The 22,395-nt window shown below is 36.5% G+C and overlaps 1 protein-coding gene across 1 annotated transcript in view; it reads right to left on the bottom strand.

The window, feature by feature from the left end:
* LOC149805455 (uncharacterized) overlaps positions 1-22,395 on the bottom strand; it is a 270,060-nt gene that overhangs the window by 58,843 nt on the left and 188,822 nt on the right. The window contains exons 25-27 of the mRNA XM_089934230.1: positions 21,498-21,718; positions 17,611-18,020; positions 10,595-17,025 (exon numbers count right to left, since the gene is read on the bottom strand). Of these exons, the coding sequence (XP_089790356.1) occupies positions 10,595-17,025; positions 17,611-18,020; positions 21,498-21,718 (7,062 nt within the window). The remainder of the gene's footprint in view (positions 1-10,594; positions 17,026-17,610; positions 18,021-21,497; positions 21,719-22,395) is intronic.

Genomic DNA, 22,395 nt, shown 5'->3' with positions numbered 1-22,395 from the left:
CAGGGGCATCATGCTGCATACATGTTGCATCATGTTCCACCCAGTTACATTATCCCGACACCAGGCCGACCAATCCTAACACTAACCTCTTAATGCTGAGTGCCAAGCGAGGCAGCTGTTAGTACCAATTTTATAAGTCTTCAGTATGACTTGGCATGAAATATCTCAGTATGCCAACTGAACAGTTGTTGGATCCACATACAAGCTGAATAGACCTAGATCTGCTACTGCATAATGGGCTGGCAGATCTGAGTCTGCAGATTGTTAGGAGTAATCAGCATAACAAACACAGACCTTGACCTGCTACTGCATAATGGGCTGGCAGATCCGAGTCTGCAGACTGTTAGGAGTAATCCTTGATTTGCTGGCGTATTATGCAATGGAAGATTGGGGTCTGTGTTGTTTAAAGCTGGCGTGAGTTTTAAGGGAGTTGACATGGTACCTCTATACACCTCATTAAGTTAACGACTATTTATTAAACATGGGCTCTTAAGAGTAAAGTATGACTGTCAAATCAAATTTCATGCATTCAAAAATTAAAAACAGGAACTGCAGAATAAATTAAAAATTCACATTAACTCACCCTTTAATGGATACATCTTAGTTACTTCTCTGCCATTCCTTGTTTAGCTTCAATGCCACATCACAAAATATATTAATCCAATGCCAGATATATGGCCCATTTAGCACTGTGTATAGAGCCAAAATATATCTTTAACTGGTGAAAACAACTGCCAGTTTGTCACACTGCTGGGACCAACCTATGTAAGCTTGTTTTCAGTAGGTCTATACAATCTCATTTAAATGAGTCCTGGTACAAGTATTTATCTTGGTTCAGGGTGAGGATCATTGTAAGAGTTCTCCATGGTGCAAGTGTAATCACAAAAACTATGTGCCCAGGCCCATCTGTTATCTGCCATTCAATTCTTAGCAATTAGTTTTGTTAGTTGTACTAGATCAAACCACTCTGTGTGATTACTATCACTGATGGTCTTTACAACCTTTTAAAAAATTGGGTTGATTAAACAGGGTCATAAAACTCGTATACTTGTGTGTTCTTTGTGTATTCATGGCTAGGAAATGTATGGACAGATATAATTAAAGCCCAAGGTTAATGTTCAAACAATCAAAATAAAAAGAAATTAATTGAAAGTTTTGTAAACATGATAAGAGCATCATTTTGCCTCATGCCAAAAAATTTTTGGAAAAAATGGTATTAATATTTTATTTCATAAAGTCCAGATGAGAATTCCAAATACTACTGGTACGAAACATTGAATTAATCTATTATGAAACAATTAATAATAATTAATTAATCTATTATGAAACAATCAATAATAATTAATTAATCTATTATGAAACAATCAGTAATAATTAATCAATCTATTATGAAACAATGAGTAATAATTAATTAATCTATTATGAAACAATCAGTAATAATTCATATATTATAAAGTGATCAGTAATTATTATTCTATATTGAAACAATCAGTAATAATTAATTAATCTATACTGAAATAATCAGTAATAATTAATCTGTTATGAAACAATCAGCAATAATTAATATATTATGAAACACACAATAATAATTAATTTATCTATACTGAAACAGTCAGCAGTAATTAATTAATCTATTATGAAACAATCAGTAATAAAAGCAGCTGTGTCAATTCAAGATAACTTCTATATTTACATTCAAACAATTTGGTAAATTTGTAACACCTTAGAATGAAGAAGAATGTCAAATAATTTTATTCCGATTATTTTATAATGATTAATCATACCGTTTAAACTTATTTAACATTCCTAATGGAATTCAAATGATGCCCATACATATACAAACATACAGGCACTTTCAGTAATAATTTATGAATCCTTATTTTACATCCAAACCATAATATTTGCACATCATCAGCTAAAGAAAGTATTCTGTTTAAATTTTTAGTATAGGATACAGATTTGCATTTGTAAGTGAAGGAATTGAATGTTTGATTAAACTAGATTTGTATTGGTATGCACCCAATGAGGACTAAAACCGTATAACTAACAAAAATTCAAAGATAGAAAAATAAAATATGGGATAAAAATTGAATTAGATTAGATACATATATGTATACAAACATGCATTCTAAATCTTCAGCAATTCATTTGGTTTTGACATAATTAAAACAATGAGGTTTTACCATGAGATACCTGGTCCAAAATTTAAAAAAAATTGAAAAATGTAATTAACTGATAACTGAATATGGTCAGCAACATATGAACAAATTAAATACTAAATTGCACTTATCTACCTCATGTGTTCTTTGCTTAATCATGCAAACAATGTTTTCTCAATATAAGCTACAGTTAAGCAAGTTCCTAAAACTTTAACAAACATTAAAAATGTCAATACTGATGAGAAAATGTAATCGAAATCACACATTTATAACATGGTAAAAAGCTAAAAATCTCTAAGTTCAATAGCTTTTATGGTACCACTTCTAAAACAAATTCAGGTTGGATGCATTGGTTTTTAATGGTACATGTACTTTCAAGACATTATTAGCTACATCATGCCCAGGAAATGGAAGCTAAGTGCCTTTCCCAAGTCCTTTGGTTTTAATATTACGTTTTTGGCTACACCATGCTTACAAAATGTAAAGCTAATTGCTTTCCCAAGGACACTCTGAGGCAGCTATCCTGGGTAGTATTGAACTTGCATCCACAAGATTACAAGAACAAGGCCCTAACACCTGATCCTACATACCAGATGCACCTTTGAAAGGATGGAGAGCATCAAACAATATACAATCTCACAATGGGGGCATAATTACACAAAACAGATGGATATTTTGCAGCAAGGTTTGTTTGGTCCTCTCTGTTTACAGTCTTTGGACGTGTCCTTTTGGTCAGCTCAAGCATGTTAGCAAGATTGTGAAAAAGTCATTTAAGGTAGGTAAATAAACTTTAGCAGCAAAATTGGAATGCATATGCCAATCAGCTGCAACCTCAGCAAATGCAATGCCTGATTTGGATCATTTTGGTGGGGGGCCCCTGTTAACATGGCATTTGGAAATAAACTTTTAAACAAGTATTAGATGATACTGAGCTTAACATTTTCTTCCATTGCTTTAAAATTACTTTCTCTCTACAGATATATTTTTAAAAATTACTCATGTGCAGGTTCCATGTGAGAGCTGGGCCCAACTGGGTCAAATTGGTCCAAATGATCTAAGGCCGACCCTGTGTCAATCACCTGACTGCATGTTAAAGCCATTTTTGAACTATGCTGGACTTGGACTTTGACTTTTTATACAAAAACTGTGTTAATTAGCAAAATTTAGAACACAAGTCCCTCAATGGAATTGATGTTTTATTGTTTAAAAAAATGTCTTGGAATTCAAGATAAGACCATGTCTTCTGTTTAACTGCTCAGTGTTGAAACAATCTCTAATATTCTCAAGTGATATAACATTTTGAAATTGGTCACTGTTGCAGGCATACTGGATGTAAAATCTACACCATTTTCATCTAGGATGAACTAGACACCATATTACAAGACTTTTTGTGAAATCTCCATGTTGATATGACCATCCTTTCAAGAGAATCAATGGCAAAACTTTCAATATGTTAATTGTGGCATTCATATTTAAAGTCAGATTGGCACCATTTTCATGATGAACCAAAAAAAATCATAAATAGCTCTTTGGTGAAAATCACATGTCAATATGACTTTTGATTTAAGAGGAATAGCAATAACAAGATGGTGAAGATGGCTGGAATGGTGGCCCAACTGGATGTGAGATTAGCACCATTTTCATTAAGTACCAACTATTATATCATAAGAATAGTCTTCTGGTGAAAACTCAATTTTAATATGGCTTTCCATCAAAAAGGATGGGTAATAAGACATTCAAGATGGCTGATGTGGTGGCCATAATGGGTGTCAGATTAACATTTTCATTGTATTGTCATTGTTTGAACTGTTTGGTAAAAACATTGTAAGCACAATTAAGCAATGGCAACTGATACATATATAGATAACTTCATATGTTCATGCAATTACAATTTTGTTTTAATTTTAGAAACATTTAAGTTTTTTCTTTTAACAAAAAGCCTTGTCAGCATGATTAGGCAATACACAAATTAAATTTGATTGGAATATTTGTATATATAGTAATACATGTATGTAGCTATCCTGATTAATGACAATGAACAGAAATTTTTTTACCATATGTACTTGCTTATACTCGGAGTCCAACTGCAAACTGCACAGACCCAGTGATGCCACTGTGTCATAGCATGATGTGCCAGCAAATCTGGGTCTGTACAGTTTGTTAGGAGTAATCAGTAGAACAAACAACATAGACCCTGATCAACAGGCACATTATACTACAGCAGATTAGGATCTTTGCTGCCTGCAGCTTAATTCCACTTACAGGTGAGTATATACATTCATTTCTAAAATCAAATTCTTTTTTATTCTCATAAAACTTCTTTCTTTAATAACAATGCATTATAATCATTAAGGAGAAATTTATCAGCCACTAGAGTATGAGAGATTGGATCAATCCTGACAACTCTCACACTTTCCTGATTAGAAGAGACCCCAAGTCTTACAGGCAATTATTTTTTGTTGTAAGTTTAAACATGTGATACATATGTCTGTCTTATGTATCGGTCTACTTAACATGAATAATGTATTATGGCAACAAATGGTGCATGAAAATTAATCTGTTATGAAAAAAGCTATAATTAGATTTACAAAGTTTCTGTTGTACAAATCTTTATTTAAATATAACAAGGATTGAAACTAGGTCAATGCTTCAAGCACCACACAAAGAATATTCAACTCCAAGTAGCACTATGTATTTTCATTTACTCTCACCAGAAAAGCAAATTAACACTGCTGTGTACAAGACAAAACAGACACCTGTGGTAACTGAGCACACATTAAAGTAAAGCCTATATTGTTACAAATAGTCATGAATGGTTGCCTCTCTATTTAATTTCTTTCAGAATGGTACATCTGCTCTAATGGAATATAAAGAAATACCTGCAAAGGATAATTTTTATTCTGAAGAAAGGTACTTTGATTTTCTCCTGTATTAAAAATACCTACCAAACTGTAAATAGTTCATATCAGATAAAGAAGCATTGTAATTTTAAACAAGTTTTCAAATGAAACGGGTAAAAAGGGAGCTATGCCAAAGGAGAGAATGTTTTTTTTCCTGTATATCTGAAAACTGATGCCACTCATACAGAACTGATTAATTTAAAGTAGTTTTGATGAAACACGTCTTTTTTGGGTGCGGTTGATGGGTAAAACTAATTTAATTATCAAATACTTACCTACTACTTTTACACTAAGTCTCCATTCCAAGCCAATTAATCCTTCCTTCAATTAGAATAGGAGGGCCAGAATTTAAAAGAGCATGATCCCAGGCTGACTCTTAGTCAAAGCCAACATTTGGAATACCATCCTCTTTTGGCCTGGACCTAGAATACAGGACATCAGAGTGGGGTGGGAGAAGGGAATCTTTGCAATTGTAACATTAACTTTAGCCCCGACCATGACTGGGACTGAGAATCTGAACAAGTGTAGCAAATGAAGGTAGCTGATTCCTACACAGAAACCCAGGTTGGCAAAGAAAAACTAAGTGATAATCGTCACTGAATCATAAACAACCCTTTTCTACTGCCATGACATGAATGACACTCTTTCTCTCGCTATAGAGTCTTAAGGGTAAGGTTCTCAAAGGAAGCTTCATTCAAGGGTTGATGAAGAGGGGTTTTGACAATGTTCAAAAAATACATGGAAGATTCCATCTAGGCATTAGCAAGTGAGATACCAGTCTCTGAAATTCAAAATAGCTGGTCTTACTCAATGGTGGAACCCCTAGAGAACTTAAGAATATTAGAATGAGCTGCCCTAACAGTGTACACCAAACAATTCTCTTTCCTTGAAAAGAAAGTGAAGAAAATCTGCTACTGCACTCAAAGGGAGACAGGTAAGATCAATGTGTTTCCTACTCCAATACACAAGATTCTCCAATTTGCATCAAAAACCCTGAAAGTTGATAGCACCAGAGCATAGATGATGCAGCTGGTGACCTTGCTTGAAAACCTATCCTAGCATACTGATCACTTCTGATCAACCATGCATGATGGTGGCGAATTCAGGCTGTGACAGCAAGTCCCTCCTCAAATGAAATTTCCTGAGCTTATCTACCAAAAGGTCATGTAGTTATCCTGGGCTTGTCAAACAAAATGTTGAGTAGATCAATGAACCATGACCACTGGTGACACAGGGCTACCAGGATGAGTGTAGCATTGGATATCCTGATCTGGAGAAGCACCTGTTTAGACTGAAAGCATCTACTTCCCAGGCCTTCTAATCTGTTACTGGGGAAACATAAAAAGGGGAGCTTAATGTTCAATTTCATTCAAGCAAGTCCACCAGGGTCTTCCCACAGCTGGAAAAGTGACTGCTACTGACTGCATGACACCCTCTGGACAGACTGTCAACTAAGATATTCTGATACTTTTCTTGCCTCTAATATTGTGGCCTAATAGTAATTTCCTCAGAGTATGATATTTGGAAGAGATTCTAGACTTACATGCAACTGAGCATGTCACCGTTTTGTGTACCTCTGTGATGCCTGAGGTGTGCTAATATTAATGTGTTGTCCATGGCAACCACCGGTGTACAGAAAGGAGAGGGGTTTGGGAGTGTGAAATGGAAATCCAGTCAAATACCTGCCCCAATGTGGCCACTAGTGGTGGAAATGATCTGAGCTGTTTGCAGGTCTTTGTGTGGTCTTCTGTCTGTCTGAAGAGGGAACTGAAGAGGGTGCAAATCTGCTCCTTATGGGTAACCAAGGCTGCAGCTGAGTTCAGTGTCCCTTGGAGACAGAGATAAAGACCAGCTGATGAGGTCTTGGCCAGAAAATCCATATGAAGGACATGATTTGGTCAAAATTCATCCCTACATATTTGAAAGCCTGAGAAAGAATGAGAGCTGATAAGACTGTAATGGGTCACCATTGGCCAAAGAGATTCTTGATAACACTGTGCATCAACCAATCACTTAAATACTGAAGGATGGGGATCCATAATAACCTAGAGTAGGCTGCTACTAACTCTATCACCCTGTAAAAGGTCTGGTGGGCAGAAACGAGGTAAACTGAAAGAGTTAGAAATTTAAATACCTCCTGGTCAAGATAAAACCAGAGGCATTTACTGTGTGGAGGGAAGATGAAGATGTGAAGATACATATGTTGAAGATTGATGGAGACCACTCAGTTGCAAAGCCTTATTGTGTTCCTTACCTGAACAGATGAATCCATCCTGAAGCATTCTTCTTTAAGAAATCTGCTCAAGGCAGATAGGTTGATTATGAACAGAAATGTTTATATTTTTTGCAACACAATAAAGAACTGAGAATAGAAGGCACAAGTCTGGTCATTTTCCACCCTCTTGACTGCACCCTTTCCAGATGGGTGTATACCTCTTCACTTAATTGAGGTAGCATTGGTCTATGATAGGCGAGGATGTTCCAGGAAATGAAACTGGCAGCCTCATTTAAGCTTCAATGAAGCCACACATACCAAAAATAGATCTGCACATAAGGCCACTGTCATGAAAGTATAGACCTTATGCTCAGTCTGTGTGTGTGTGTGTGTGTGTGTGTGTGTGTGTATGTGTGTCTATGTGTGTGAAGAGAAAAGGGGTGCTTAAGGGGCCAATTCAGCAAATGAACTTGACAGCTGGAGGCTGAAATTGGTGCCCAAAGTGTTGAAGATGGGACAGCTCATCCCTTCCTTGGTCTGGTGAAATCTTGCCCCTTTGAACCTCTCCAGACCAAAGACAAGAAACCGGAGAACCATTCATGTGTGAATATCCAGCAGGTGGTGTGAGTGTCTCGTTGGCCCTTCTTGTCTCCACACTTGCCCACACTTTGTGACATTACAAACACTGAAAGAACAAAATTCATGCACAACAAAAGATCTGGAACCAAGCAATGGTAGACAATACCTACCCTAGCACTGGAACAATAAAGGGGGATACAGGTAATGAGGCATAGCTAGACAAATCATCCCCCCCAAAACAAAAATTTGAAAAAAGAACACAAACAGCATTCAGTACAGCAACGACTGAGAAGACAGTCACTCAATCAATACAGAAAGTTAGGTGAATAATAAAATAAGTTTAAAAATGAAAATGAAGGCAAATTTTGATAAGCAATATAGGACTTGTTTAGTACATATTTCATTCAAGGAAAAAATGAGGATGTTATTTGGTATCTTGGCTGTGACTTAGAAGTCACACTGGGATCATGTTATTTTTTTTTCCCATTCTGGCTCTGCATTACTTATTGGTGGAGGGATTAATTAGCTTGGACTGGGGACTGAGTCCAAGGAAAAGGAAATCAATGCAACAGTAGCAGGTAATGCAAAATTTCACTGTTTAAGAGCGAGGTATTATAAAGGTATTCACAATGAAAGTGTTCTGAATTATAAGCTGTACATGAAAGTAATCTAAATACTGTAGTATCATTTATTTTCTTGGGCTCAATTTTCATGGTTTTGTATTAAAAAAAGGCATTTTCATGAGTACTTAAATTTGTGGTTTTGCCTGTCACAGTTTGCATATTAGTAGGTATTTAATTTCATGGTTCAACCTCTACAAATACCCAAAATAAAGAATACAAAAGAATAAAACTATGCCAACGCAAACGGCAGTCACTTTAATGTTTAAAGCAATACTACCACCTGTATGAGCACAATTAAAAGACCTGGCAAGTTCAATATTTACACAGTGTTTTCGACCAAGTGAATAACATCAGTCAAAGAAGATGCAGCCAACAACACTAAAACAATACTCCTATGTCTATGTGCTCAAAAAAAAACACCTGTCAAGATTAATCACTTTCGCCATGTTTTGAGTGCTCAACATCAAAGGAAGCAGACACAGCCAATGACACTAGGCCAATCAGTTATTAAAGTACATATGAATGATCTCTTATTTAAACCACTGTGCATCAAGTTGCACCATCAGTACTTTCTGATGATCATGGCATTAACACGGTGGCTTAAGAGTGGTAAAATTCAACTTAGACCCCTCCCTTCGATTCCTGGACTTCCTAACCTGTTAGAAGCTGCAAACACATCATAGGCACTTGCTTACCAGGCAGCTAATGTATGTACCTTCCTCTTGTACAGACCGACTTCAACCACTAGACTTGACAGTAAATAAACAGTACAAAGAAGAATTAAAGTCGCACTTCCATGAGTTGTATGCTAAACAGGTCATGGATGCCATTACCGAAAAAGATGTTACTGGTGACGATCAGTGCACAGTATTAGTAAACCTTGCAACCTCATTAATAAAGCCAATTCAAGCTGAATGGATAATTGCAGCTCATGCAACAAAGAGTGAAAGATTGGACCTAATTATCAGTGGTTTGAGAAAGCTAGGCTTGTTTAATTCAGCAATTTGGGGATTATTACCTGAGAAGCATTTGTGAGTACCATGAGACTTGACTGACACGATGTTGATACAGTGGCTTTGTCCAAAAATATGTGAAGCATGAGCTTTAATACTCTGCTGTAATTAGTGTGTATAAACAGTGTTTCATTAATAATAGTGTTTCAAGAAATAGTTATAGTATTTTACAGGACTGTTGTTCTTTTGGGTTAAAAATGCACGGATGAAATGAAATTGCTTTCAGAAGGATTTAAACATTTCAACAACAGTTGAATTCGAATGTAGGATCGATTTGAATAAGTATTAAATTTAATTTTCCTATTCTGTTATTCTGTATTATTTTTTTCCTTTAACTTTCAGTGTTACTATCGTTTGAATACCTTATGCTTTGTTTCTTTTTTCTCTCTAGCCTTACTTACCTCACATAGTGATTGAAGGCAGTGAGTGTAAAATTACAGCTATCGGATACCGTTTTGAACGTGTGAATTGAAACAATATAAAATGATTTATAATTCTTGTCTCAAAAGGTTAGAATAAAAAATAAAACAAACACATGTAAAATCTAATATTTAATTACCAGATTACAGTATTGACCTTGCTTTGTCAAATACTAGTAGCTGTGTTAATCTCTAGGAATGAAACACTAAGAAAATGGGAGGGGGCATCATCCTATGTGGCTCATTTTTTGCTGGGGATTTAAATTTATGGTTCGGGGCAATAATGAAAACCACGAAAACTGATGATACTACAGTATATAATTTGTTTCGATCAAGGAGTACTCTGGTTGAATTCATGTCAGATTTTTTAAATATTTTCCACAATGATTCACTTCAAGAGAAAAAGTAGGTCTTATACCTAACAATATATCGTACTGGTTTTGTAGTTCTGCTATCCTTGCTATTTATTAGTCTAGTAAGTGCAGCAGAAAAAGCAATCATTTTTGTTCCAGCTATGAGTGAGTTTCTAAGTTTAAACACCAGATTTTTATATGTGCCAGGATCCTTTGTTACTTGTAGGGTTTTCTGGTTATTCAAATTTCCATCAAAGCTAGGTAATCTCATCAATCAATTTAAGCTGTGAATTCCTACATCCATAACTGAAAAATGCTAAAACAATTACTTACTTTTGTATGAGAGTCTCGAGTTCTTCCTGCAAGACCTGAAGCTCTTCATGCGGATCAAGAAGAGAATCATTAGAACACTGGCTGTGTCCATCTTCTCCCATGTCTCCTGCTACCTTGATGTCCAGCAAGTCCTGACCAGTACCAACACCCAGACTTCGTGTTTCTGGAGGCATCAGTGGTGACTGTGATTGTTTAAGTGGCTCTGACAATTCGGTCTCCAACATTGGCACATAGTCCATATCAGCTATGTTGACTTGCAGATCTTCTGGTATCTCTTCTGAAGAGCCAGAAGTTGGCATTGTTCCTTCAAAACTGTGAAGTTGCTGAGATACAAGGTTCTGATCCAAGGTGTTCACAAGGTTCTCCTCCTGCTCAGTTGATGGGGTTCCATGCAATGTCTCTTCATGTGTGTCTGCATCAGGAGATATAACTCCCAAATCGTCTGAGGAAACTGCCTCAAGCATTGGCTGGTCATTTATTTTTGTTGGTTCTTCCACTTGGATGATATTATTATTTGCTACCGTACAGTTATTTTCATCTTGGTTGATATCCACTTTTTCAGTTCTGTCCATGGGTAAATCAACAGTTGTGTTAGCATTACATTCTATAGCCTCGGCAGCCATACGACTGGAGTTGTCCAAGGATATTTCTCTTTCTGAATAATTATTTTCAATAAGAACATCTGGACAAGAAGTTTCAGTTATAAAAATGCTGGCAAGATCTAGGTCCTCTGTATTAGGATGATGCTGAGACAGTGCATACAAAGATATATTTGAGTTTGGATTATCAAATCTCTTTAAGAGAACATTCTGCTGATATGTGTCTTGCAATTTGTCTCCATCATTATCTGCTGCCTGTGAAAATATATCCTCCTTTGATGCATCCTCTTTCATTTTTGTTCCATGGATATTTGGCTTAGCAAAACTGTAAACAGCTGACTCCTCACTAATTTGCTCAGTGTCACCTTGTGTAAACCTATCATTTGATTTCATTTCATCTGTATCACCATAATCTCCAATATCTACATTTGATTTTGATGATCCAGTTTCAGATACTTCTTTGCCCGAGACATCAGATAGTTCTGCAGTAGAGGTTGATCCAGCTAGTTCTGTAGTAAAGGTTGATCCAGATGGTTCTATAGTAAAGGTTGATCCAGATAGTTCTGCAGTAGAGGTTGATCCAGATAGTAATGTAGTAGAGGTTGATCCAGATAGTTCTGTAGTAGAGGTTGATCCAGATAGTTCTGTAGTAAAGGTTGATCCAGATAGTTCTGCAGTAAAGATTGATACAGATAGTTCTGCAGTAGAGGTTGATCCAGACAGTTCTGCAGTAGAGGTTGATCCCGATTGTTCTGCAGTAGTGGTTGATCTGGACAGTTCTGTAGTAGAGGTTGATCCAGATAGTTCTGCAGTAGAGGTTGATCCTGATAGTTCTGCAGTAGAGGTTGATCCAGACAGTTCTGCAGCAGAGGTTGATACAGATTGTTCTGCAGTAGAGGTTGTTTCAGATTGTTCTGCAGTAGCATTAGATCTAACCATGGATGACTCTTCTCCATTCAGATCTTTTCCTGATGCTCTATGGTCTGATACATTCAGATTTTCTTCAGCAGATCCTTTATTATTTTCTTTACCTTCAAAATTACTACCCTCGGTTTCTTCTTTCATGTCAATTTCCTGCACAGCAACCTGCACTGATGCTCTGTGCTCTGGACTGTCTGTGTCAGTGTCTTGGGATGGGGAATCATAGTGATCAATAAAACCACTATCCAGCAAGGAACGATGCCTATCCATTGGTTGCAATTTTTCAAATGAAGGGACATCAGGTCTACCCTGCACTCTGCTATCTGATAAATACCCATCATACAAACTCTTTTGATTTCTTCCAACACTGTCATCAGAGAAACCTTTAATGTCATCCTTGACTACTGGCCTTAACTCATCCATGTCTCTATCTGTTGCTTGATTAACTCCATGTCTTTTGTCAGCATTGTGTTCTTTCTGCTCAGACCCAGTGTCTACTGATGGAGGCTCATTAACTTTGGGAACTCCAGTTGCTGATGAGATGTCTGGCACTTCCATTGCTTGGTCTTCTAATAAACATGGCAAAATTTCCAAATTTGATGAACATTCTGCAGCATATAGTCTCTCCCCAATTTGGGTTTGTTCAGCAAAACCTTTCTGGTTTGAATCTCCTTCTCTGAATTTGCTGCAAATATTTTGGTCTTGTTTGAAGGAGTCTGAAGAAGTGTGGTCCTCTTGTTGCTCTCCAGTTATGTCAGTGTTGGTAACAGGTGGAACAAGTTTCATGGGCATAGATGGTCCCATGTTATTTTCATTCACTGATTTGTCTTGTGCAGTCTCTGTGGGCAATGACGCCAAATCATTACCAATACTGCTTAATGGTGGAATGTAAGCTGGCAAATTTTCATGCAGTAGTCTTTTTGGGTGAGAATCAGTAGAAACTGAAGTGGAACCTACAATATCTTCTTGCATGGATTGCACATGATCATTGTGTGTGTGTATCTTGCAAACCTTACCTAAATTATCACAGCCTGTAACGTGCCTTGCAGAAACATCCACATTTGAGCTATGCAGTACTACATCAGACATTAATGGTAGTTGTTCCATGTTCTGTTTTTGTACATAGTCATTTTCCAACAAGTCTGGAGATAAATCTATTATATCACTATTTACATCTATTGTGTCACTTTCATCTTTATATGATTCTGAAAATGGTAATGAAGTCATTTCATTATCTTCAGGTTGAATTACAATGAATTCTGTTGAACTATCCCAGTCAGCTGAAGACTTAATGGCACTTTGTATTGGTTCTACCTGCATATTTCTCTCATTCAAATTCATTGCAGCTGCTTCTTCTCTTTCACTTATTCTTGGACTTTCATCTACTTCTGAAGAATGACTGTCCACAAAGTTTGTTGCTGAAGTAAGTCTACTGCCATCTGTTAGTTCATAAGGTTGATATACTTCAGTGGAAGTTATGCTACCAAAGCAAGGGTGTTCCGCTTTGTGTGCATGTTCTTCTATAATCGAAAAAGGTAGAGACCCTGATCCAAAATCAGCTGCCATAATTTCATGCTTGTCCGTATCCCTTTTATGATCTGCTGAATTTACTACTGAATCACTGATTGATGGTTTTGTGTCAGGTACTTTAAATGCCTCTTCTGCTCTAAGTTCTGATGTCATCATTGATGATGCCAACTTTGATTCTAAGACTGATTGCTCTTGTGTAATCCATTTTTCAAGTAGCTCCCTGTGACCATCAGTTTCTTGTGTAAATACCTGTATGCCTGCTTCAGAAGCATCATCAGCAAATTTACTCCCAAAGCTTTCAGTTGGGCAGACTGTATCAAGTGACTGTGCCAATGGAAGAGTATAGTCATCCTGATTACCTATAATAGTCAGCTCTGACATGGCAGATGAATCTGGTCCAGACTCATGACAAGAGTCCTCTCTTCCAGGTGTCATCATGTTTGTACTTTTCTCCTCATAGGAGCCATGCTGTCTACCCACATCAGAATTAGTATTCTCTGAAAAAGCTTTTGTAGCCTCAGGAAATGTATCCACAGTCTTTTCAGTTATAGCACTTGATGGAAATAATCCATTACTGTTGTCTGAAACATGTTCTGTACTATCCACTGATACCAACTCATCTTTAATCTCTTCACTTTTGCTACCAATGTCTGTAATATCTGACTCAGACTCTTCCAGTAAAGGCAACTGAGAGAGGTCTTTGTTAAGAAACTGAACGGAGAATTTTCCATCAGTGGTTGAAACATCCTGAGATTTTCTATCACCACTTTCAGTTGAAATGCCCCCATATACTGGATATGTGAACTCCTTGGAATTTTGTTCTTCTGATGAATAAGGAATATCAGGCTCTGTTGACAAATCAACCGCAGCAGGTTTATTCAGTAAAGGAGGAATATCCCATTGCCATGCACACCCTCCTTCGTGAGATCTAAATTCATCTTGAGATTCCTGTTCATGTTCAACTACAAAGTTTATATGATCCATCTGGATATTAATATTGTACTCAGGATCCAGTGCACTGTCAATTCCACTGATTCCAGTTTCAACCATAAGCATGCCGACCTTTCCAGCTGTCTCACCCTCTAAACTGTCAGATTCTCCACTAGATTCCAAGGAATCATACAAATCATAATCACCAGGTTCTGCCTCTCTCTGACCTTTCTTCTTCCTACCACATTCATTCAAAGAATCATCAGAGAACACCTCCTCATCCGAGTGAGACACAGCATTAAACAAAGCATCCGTCTTTTTCATGTTCTGTTTTGCCTCATAATCAAGAGATTTAAGATCAGATCTTGCTTCTACATTGTTGGAAATGGCAAGATTTTGAGTGAAATCTTCTACAGCAAACAAGAATGGCTGTGAAAAATTTGATGTATCTGTTTTGGATATCTTTGTTGGAAGAGAAAGAGGTTCACTTAACTTTGTATCATGATGTTCTCTCTTTAACCCAGGCTTACAAACACCCTGAGTATCCATTTCTTGTGAACGGAGATTTTGTCCATGCAAATTTCTATCTTGCCTGAATAGCTCTATATAATCAGGAGACAGTGCTGATGATGTACGAGTTTCATGCTGCCCATCAACTGGAACAGGGTCCATAAGGCTGATGCCTGAGTCACCCAAAGTCAGATTTCTAATCTCCTCTTCATCTGCACCATGTGACTCTAAATTAGTCAATGATAATTCACTACATACAGAAGCTGCTTCCATTGTGGCTTGCTGTTGTGTTCCCATCTGATACTTTAAATTTTCAGGTACATTTTCAACAGTGGAACTGTCATCACTTTCATCTGTCACAATAATTTGAGGTGGAGTGAATATGTTGCTGCTCTCAGTGGGCCTGCCAGTAACACTGTCTGATACAAAGGCACTTATTTCAGTATCATCCACAACTGAAGACATGGATTCATTCATGATTTCATCTGAATTGATTTCAGACATACTCTTCTTTGCTTTTAATTCTCTATGCATATCCAAACCCTGCTCTATTTCTCTCTTATAACGTTCCAATGCATTGGCCAGCTTTTCTCCAACTGGTTCAGAATGTCTCCTGAATTCATCTTCGTTGTTTTTTCTTCTGCCTTTATTTCTGCGTTTTACAACACATGCTGCAAATTCTGACCTGGATGATTGATTTAACATGTCAGTTTCTTCTCCAGCCTCATTTACAGCCTCTGGAACAATAGCTAAGCTGGAAGCACTTGGAAAATGAATAAGTTTGCTTGGTGTCATTCTTGGCAAGAGTTGGGATCTGCTTCTCCCAGAAACCCTACCAGAAGATTCTACAGCAAGATCACATGTTAGGTCCATGGATTGTGTATTACTCTGAGGCCCAGGTATATTTGGTACTTTTTTGAAATCACTGGGTTCTTGACTTCTTTTTTGATGCTGTTTAATATCTCCACTTTTTGATGTATCACTTCTGCTGCTAATTCCAGATGTCTTTCCAGCTCTGGATGGATGTGGCAAGCCCTCCTTAGACTTTGGTTTTTGGAGAGAAGTTTGCTGAGGAGATTCCTTGAAAGGAGTTCTTCTTTGTGACACAACTTGAAGGGAATCTTGGATTGGGCTTTCTTTGTGGGACAAAGGTTTTTTAGATGATTCCTGTGAATTATTGTCCTTGTAAGTAATGAATCTTTGTGGGGAATCTTGATGGAACCTTGATTGTGGCACAGGCTCCCTCTTTTTATCCTCTTTCATTTTTGGAATGTATTTGAATTTTGGTGGGGGAGGCTGATACAGCCTGCTGATGACATCTTTGGCTGCACTTGACCTCAATGAGTCATCAGTTTTCAAAGCCTCATCTACAGAGCTTACCGATTTTAAATTCTTATCTGATGGTATCTTAGGTCCAGCATTTTTCTCCATATGATCCATCTTCAAACGTTTCTTTGGTTTGGTGCCACTGTGCTCACAGCCCCTGTCAACAGGATTCTTTTGTTTGTCACCTTTCTTGAGGGAACTTTTGGCTAATGGTTTCTTTGGTTTTGCACCTCTTTCCATAAAATCTTTTGACAACACTGAACTTATGTCTGGTGAGTCAGAAGTTTGACTCATTATAAGCGATTCCATACTTTGACTTGTTATAGAGGAATCCATACTTTCACTTAATACAGAATTCATTGGTTGTAAGTCAGCACCATAGGGAACAGAAAAGTCCACAGAAGAAGCAATTGCTAGGTCTCCCTCACTCCCACACTGAAGTTCATTGCGGGAAAATTTGGGCTCTATCAGATTAGGGTCAGTTAGAAACATTTCGCTTCGGGCACTGCGCAGAGGCCTTGGAGCATGGGATCCCACATTTATCAGGTCCTGTTTCTCCTCAATGTATACTTCAAGCATGGCAGACTGTTTGTGGAGTTCTTGCAACTTCTCGTTCTACAGTGGAAAAAAATAAAACTGAATATTATCCGGGAAGTGGTGTAATATATATAACAGTGAATCCTTACTCACCTCTGTTTCCATAATATGAATTATACGTTCACTGAAGCAACAGCACTAAACAAGATTTTACTCTGACACAACATGTTATCTCTTGCATCATTAAAACTCCAAATTACTGGAATTATTGATGAGTCACAGCAGTGATAGTTCTTTTTGTTCTTCATCAATAATACTAAGATAATTTACAAGAAAGAGTTGTGACAGTGGAGTAACGAGAAGCTGTCTCAACTAAATATTGTCTCACCACAAATATGTTCAATATTAATGTGATATGGAATCTTGCTTTGTTTAAATGAGAAATTGAAATACTAATTACATTATGATGAAAAGTGCTTCAAGTGATAAAGTCAAGAATGGTTTTCATACTGGTGAAAAAATTCAGTGCTTCTTGCATGTCTTTGCAGTTAACTCTAACAAATGAAATAAAAATAAATACACTGGTTTAAAATCTCCTCACAATATGCCTTATGGATGAAAATTCAGCATTTTATAACAAGGTTGTTTGGCCTGATTGTGTACCTGATTAGAAATCTCCTTCAGTCGTAAGACACTCAGTCTTTTGTATTCCTCCTCCATTTCCTCCATTTTCCGGATTTTCAATCGAAGCTGTTCCTCTTTTTGCAGAAAATCATCCTCAATATCCTCCTGCTGTTCTGCCAGACATATTTCTATCTCACGATCTGACATCTTTCTCTTTAGCTCTTCTTGCTCTAGCTCTTTCATCCTGTCTGATACGGATTTCTTTCTAACACGAGCCGATGCAGAGGGATCAGTTGCAGCATCAACATTATCACTAAAGGTCTCAACCTCCATGTCGAACGAGGTTGAAGTAGTACACTGATGAGCCTCAGTTTGAACAGCTAGCTCTCTATGCTCCTTTTGTTCCAACCTCTTCAGCCTCTCCATCTCTGCTTGTATTTGCTTGTAATCTAAAAACAGAACATAATTATTACCCAGAAAGAAAACCCTTTAGCTCCTAATAACTGAGTGGTCATTTTTTATAAGGTGAAATTTTATTGCATTTCACTAGTGAAAAATTATGCATATCATTCTGTTAAAAAATTTCAAAACAAAAATCAAATCCTGCCAAGGGACCAATAATATTCCAGTGCACTGATTCTTCATTTATATAATGGCAACATTTCCCCTCCAGTCCAGCTGAATTATATTATATGAATACAAGTTTGTTTTTAAGTATCATTTTGCACATGTACTCTGTTAAACACTGATTTCTATAGCACACAGTTTCTATATAAATGGTCTAGAAATTTTTCCCGTCTTTTAGCATATGCATCTAGCTGCATAACTTCATTAATTATAAAAATTGTATTATTCTCATCATCAGACCCTAAACATTCCAAATTCCATCATCAACACAATCCCCTGAAATAATCAAAGTATTGAGAATACTGGTGGCTTGGATACTTCTAATAACAGGTTATATTAAACTTGATAACAATGGATGAATACTGATGCAAACCTGCCAACCCTGACGAGACTATGTTAGAAAGGCAGTTGATTTTTTTTCTCTCTAGGTATGACCAGTTTTCAGTAAGGTGAAACAAAATATTATAAACTGCTATTGTAAAGCTGAAAAATGTATTTAAAACTTTGGTTTTCAAAACATGCAGCAATGGCAAACATTATGTTCAACTGAAAAGTTTATAAAGTACATGTCTACCTTATTTACCACCAGTACAGTTGTACAAACTTCAGTTCCAAACCTATGCAGCTCAATGGCTTATTGCTATCTCTCAACTTGACATAATTCTTGGAATATTTTTCCATTTCACATGATAACAATCATATCTCCCATCATGAGATATAATCAATTTGACATGTGACGTCCACCAAACATAACTGTATCCTTCCTGCTTTTATTCACAAGAATCTGAATATTCCTTTTTCTTTTTCTGATTTTTAACACTGTTTAAGAGGCTAATTTTCCCTTTTGTCTTCAATACACATTGTTTGCTGGATGCAAAAACATTCTATAATCAAAATTTTGATCATGAAAATGCTTCACATGACAAAATAAATGTAGTTTAAAGCATATGAGATACTGCTACAAAGTTAGTCTGGTTCCCTGACTAACTCCACTAATTTTAATATGAAACATGATTCAAATAAAACATGGATGAACCAATTATCCAGATCTTTCAGAAACAATAATTTTTCTATAGCTTTTACTTTTATTCCATAAATTCGTATCTTAAGGGACATTTTCATAACCCAACTGTAAGGATTGGCTAGTCTGCTGATGGATTGGAGGGTGCTGATAGCATGGTCCATTAAATAGGATAACAAAGGATGAATATTGGTGGACTGGAGGGTTTGGATAACATTACATTAATATGATAAGGATGAATAGTGGTGGCTTGGACAGTTCTGATATTAAAAGGATAACAAAGGATGAATATTGTTGGCTTGGGTGGTTATGATAAGGATGGTGGATTAGATGGCTATGATAATATGGTAAATTAAACTGGATAACAACGGATTAAAATGGATAACAATGGATGAACACTGGAGGATTGGTCAATTCCAATAGTATGACACATTAAACAGGAGAATGAAGGATGAATACTAATGGATTGGACAGTTCGGATGATATGGTACACTGAAAGGTTAACAAAAGACAAATAGTGATGGCTGGGAGCATTCTGATAATATGGTACATTAAAAGGATAACAAAAGATGAATACTGGTGGACTGGATTATAATACCATGGTACATTAAATAGGATAATCAAGGATGAATTCAAGTTGCTTGGATGGTTCTGATAACATGGTACATTTAAAGGATAACAAAGGTTGAATATTGATGGCTTGGTAGGTTTGAATAACAGCATATTATATGGATAACAAAGGATGAATGTTAGTGGCTTGGAGGGTTCAGTGATTGGAGGGTAAAAATAGAATGGTGCAATAAACAGATAACAAAGAATGAATACTGATGGCGTGGTGGATTTGTATAACAACGGACATTAAAGGGTAGTGATAACAAAGGATGAATGTTGGTGGCTTGAAACAGGCTAACAAAGAATGAATACTGACGGCTCAGTGGGTTCTAATAACACAGTACATTATAAGGATAGCAAAGGATGAAGAAAAATTAAGAGATATTGATAATGTTCCTTTTATGATTATAAGTAAATACCCAAATCCCAATAAATACTTGTAGTACGAACTAAATGTTTTAAGTCTTTTCTTCCAGTTATTTTTCAATAAATAATTGATTTTAAGAAATTCATAAAACATTCTCAGAGAAAATATTTAAGCGCGGTCTTGTTATTACTATTTTCTACTGAAATGAGTCCCTGTTTGAAGCACCACACTACAGAAAAGCTGTCAAACTACACATATATGTGGATTGTAATCCAGCAAAGTTATGATTGCCCAAAATTTTAAAAATCCTTTTCTGACTAAAATCCACTCAACTTTAAGAACAAAAAAAAAAGTTGTATCCACTAAATTACATTTCATTTTTCATATCTCTGGAACATGCAGAATAAACAATGTGGTTCATGTGAAATGAAATTTAACAACAGGCATTTATGGGTGTGCAAATATTAAAGAATTTTACATGCCCATATGGATTTGATCAATCCTTAACATTTTTGTTTCACCATCTAAACTTTGAATTTCTTGAACACTCATGCAAGTTATGTTTCAATAGGATACCTATTAACTCTTGGATGTACTACTTGCATAGTCTTGGGTATAATTGAAGAAATTACTTTAAGTTATTTTTCTTGACATTACTATCAATATATTACATTGGTCCCTCTCTTATCCCCACCTGTACTACATTTTCATGAGAGTCCTACCCCTGACGAAAAATCAAAATATCCTGTACCTATGTAGTGAATTTTTACCCTTATGTTTTCCTCAATAGTTTTTTTTAAAAAAAACCATCTTTTCAAAACAGGTGGGGTAAAAGACCTCACAAGAGAGGGTACAAGGAACCACAATAGTAGAATGTACATGGAAGGTAATGGTTCACATTTGACTACCAAGGTTTTTCAAAATGTACTGTATCACATTTAATGAGATGTAAGAGATTATCCATCTATAAATTTATGAAAGCTTGGAAAGGGTGATGCATTCAATTACAATAAAAATATTTAATGCTGGTTTCACTGAAACACCCAAGATAATGGATTTGTCTTTCAAAAAACTTGTACACTGAAACTTCCCAAAACTGAACACCATCAGGACCATGAACTGTGGTCATTTTAAACAAAAGCAAAGTACACTGAATTTTGATCAGTATTAAAACAGCCTTAGTGAGACCAAAATATCTGGCCAACCTGTGCAGAAGGCTGGCTTAGAGAGTCAGTTTAGGGAGGCTTCAATGCATAAGCACCCCACACACTTTCAAACAGGTTTTAAAAGGCAACATACATGTTTCCTTTTCTCTCTTTAAGTTCTCTCTGGCTTGTTTAAGTTCTTCTTCAGCTTGTTCTCGAGCACACTGGTTTTCCTTGATCAGGCGAGCAAGATGTTGTTTCTTTTCCTCAATATCTTGCTTGTGTTGATCATGCATCACCCACATTTCTTCTTCCTTCTCTTGACGTGCATCCTCTAGCTGGCGAATCTGAGCTACAAGTCGTTCCAGCTCTCGTCTGAAGATAAAATTTAACAATATTAACTTTATTTTTATATAAAAAAGATGGCATAACCTGTATGTCAAGCCCATAATGAAAAGCATTGGCGTAAAATGTGTGACCTTGACCCCAAGGTCAAAAAGATATAGCAAGCATATCAAAGATTTAACTGTCTTAGCTTCATAACGATTCACCTAAAATTATGAACAAAATTCAACAAGGAATAATGGAAATAAAAAACATAAGGAAATTACAAAACTATAACAGTAACCTTAAGGCATATTTTCTATGACCATGACCTTGGCCCCAAGATCAAACGGGCAAGAGTACATGTAGCTGAGTGAACTGTCTTAGCTTCATAATTATTCTCCTCATGTATGATAAAAATTAATCAAGGGAATAAGGAGTATGAGCAAATGAAATGTTTTAACCAAAACCACACTGCAAAGTTTTCAGGACTGACAACTAGACCCCAAGTTCAAAGTGGTAGGCATGCATGTGACTGAATGAATTGTCTTAACTTCATAATGAGTTATCCAATGTATGACCAAAATCCATCAAGCGGTTAAGGAATCTTAATCAAAAGAAAAAACCTGAACAAAAACAGCAATGCAAAGATTCCATGACTGAGACCAGGGCTTCTAGGTCAAAGTAGTAAGCATACAAATTACTGACTGGTATTAGCTTCATTATGA

Source organism: Sinohyriopsis cumingii, chromosome 2, assembly GCF_028554795.1.
Source record: "Sinohyriopsis cumingii isolate HCF-2022 chromosome 2, ASM2855479v2, whole genome shotgun sequence".
NCBI lineage: Eukaryota > Metazoa > Mollusca > Bivalvia > Unionida > Unionidae > Sinohyriopsis > Sinohyriopsis cumingii.
This window is presented reverse-complemented; position numbering and strand designations above follow the sequence as displayed.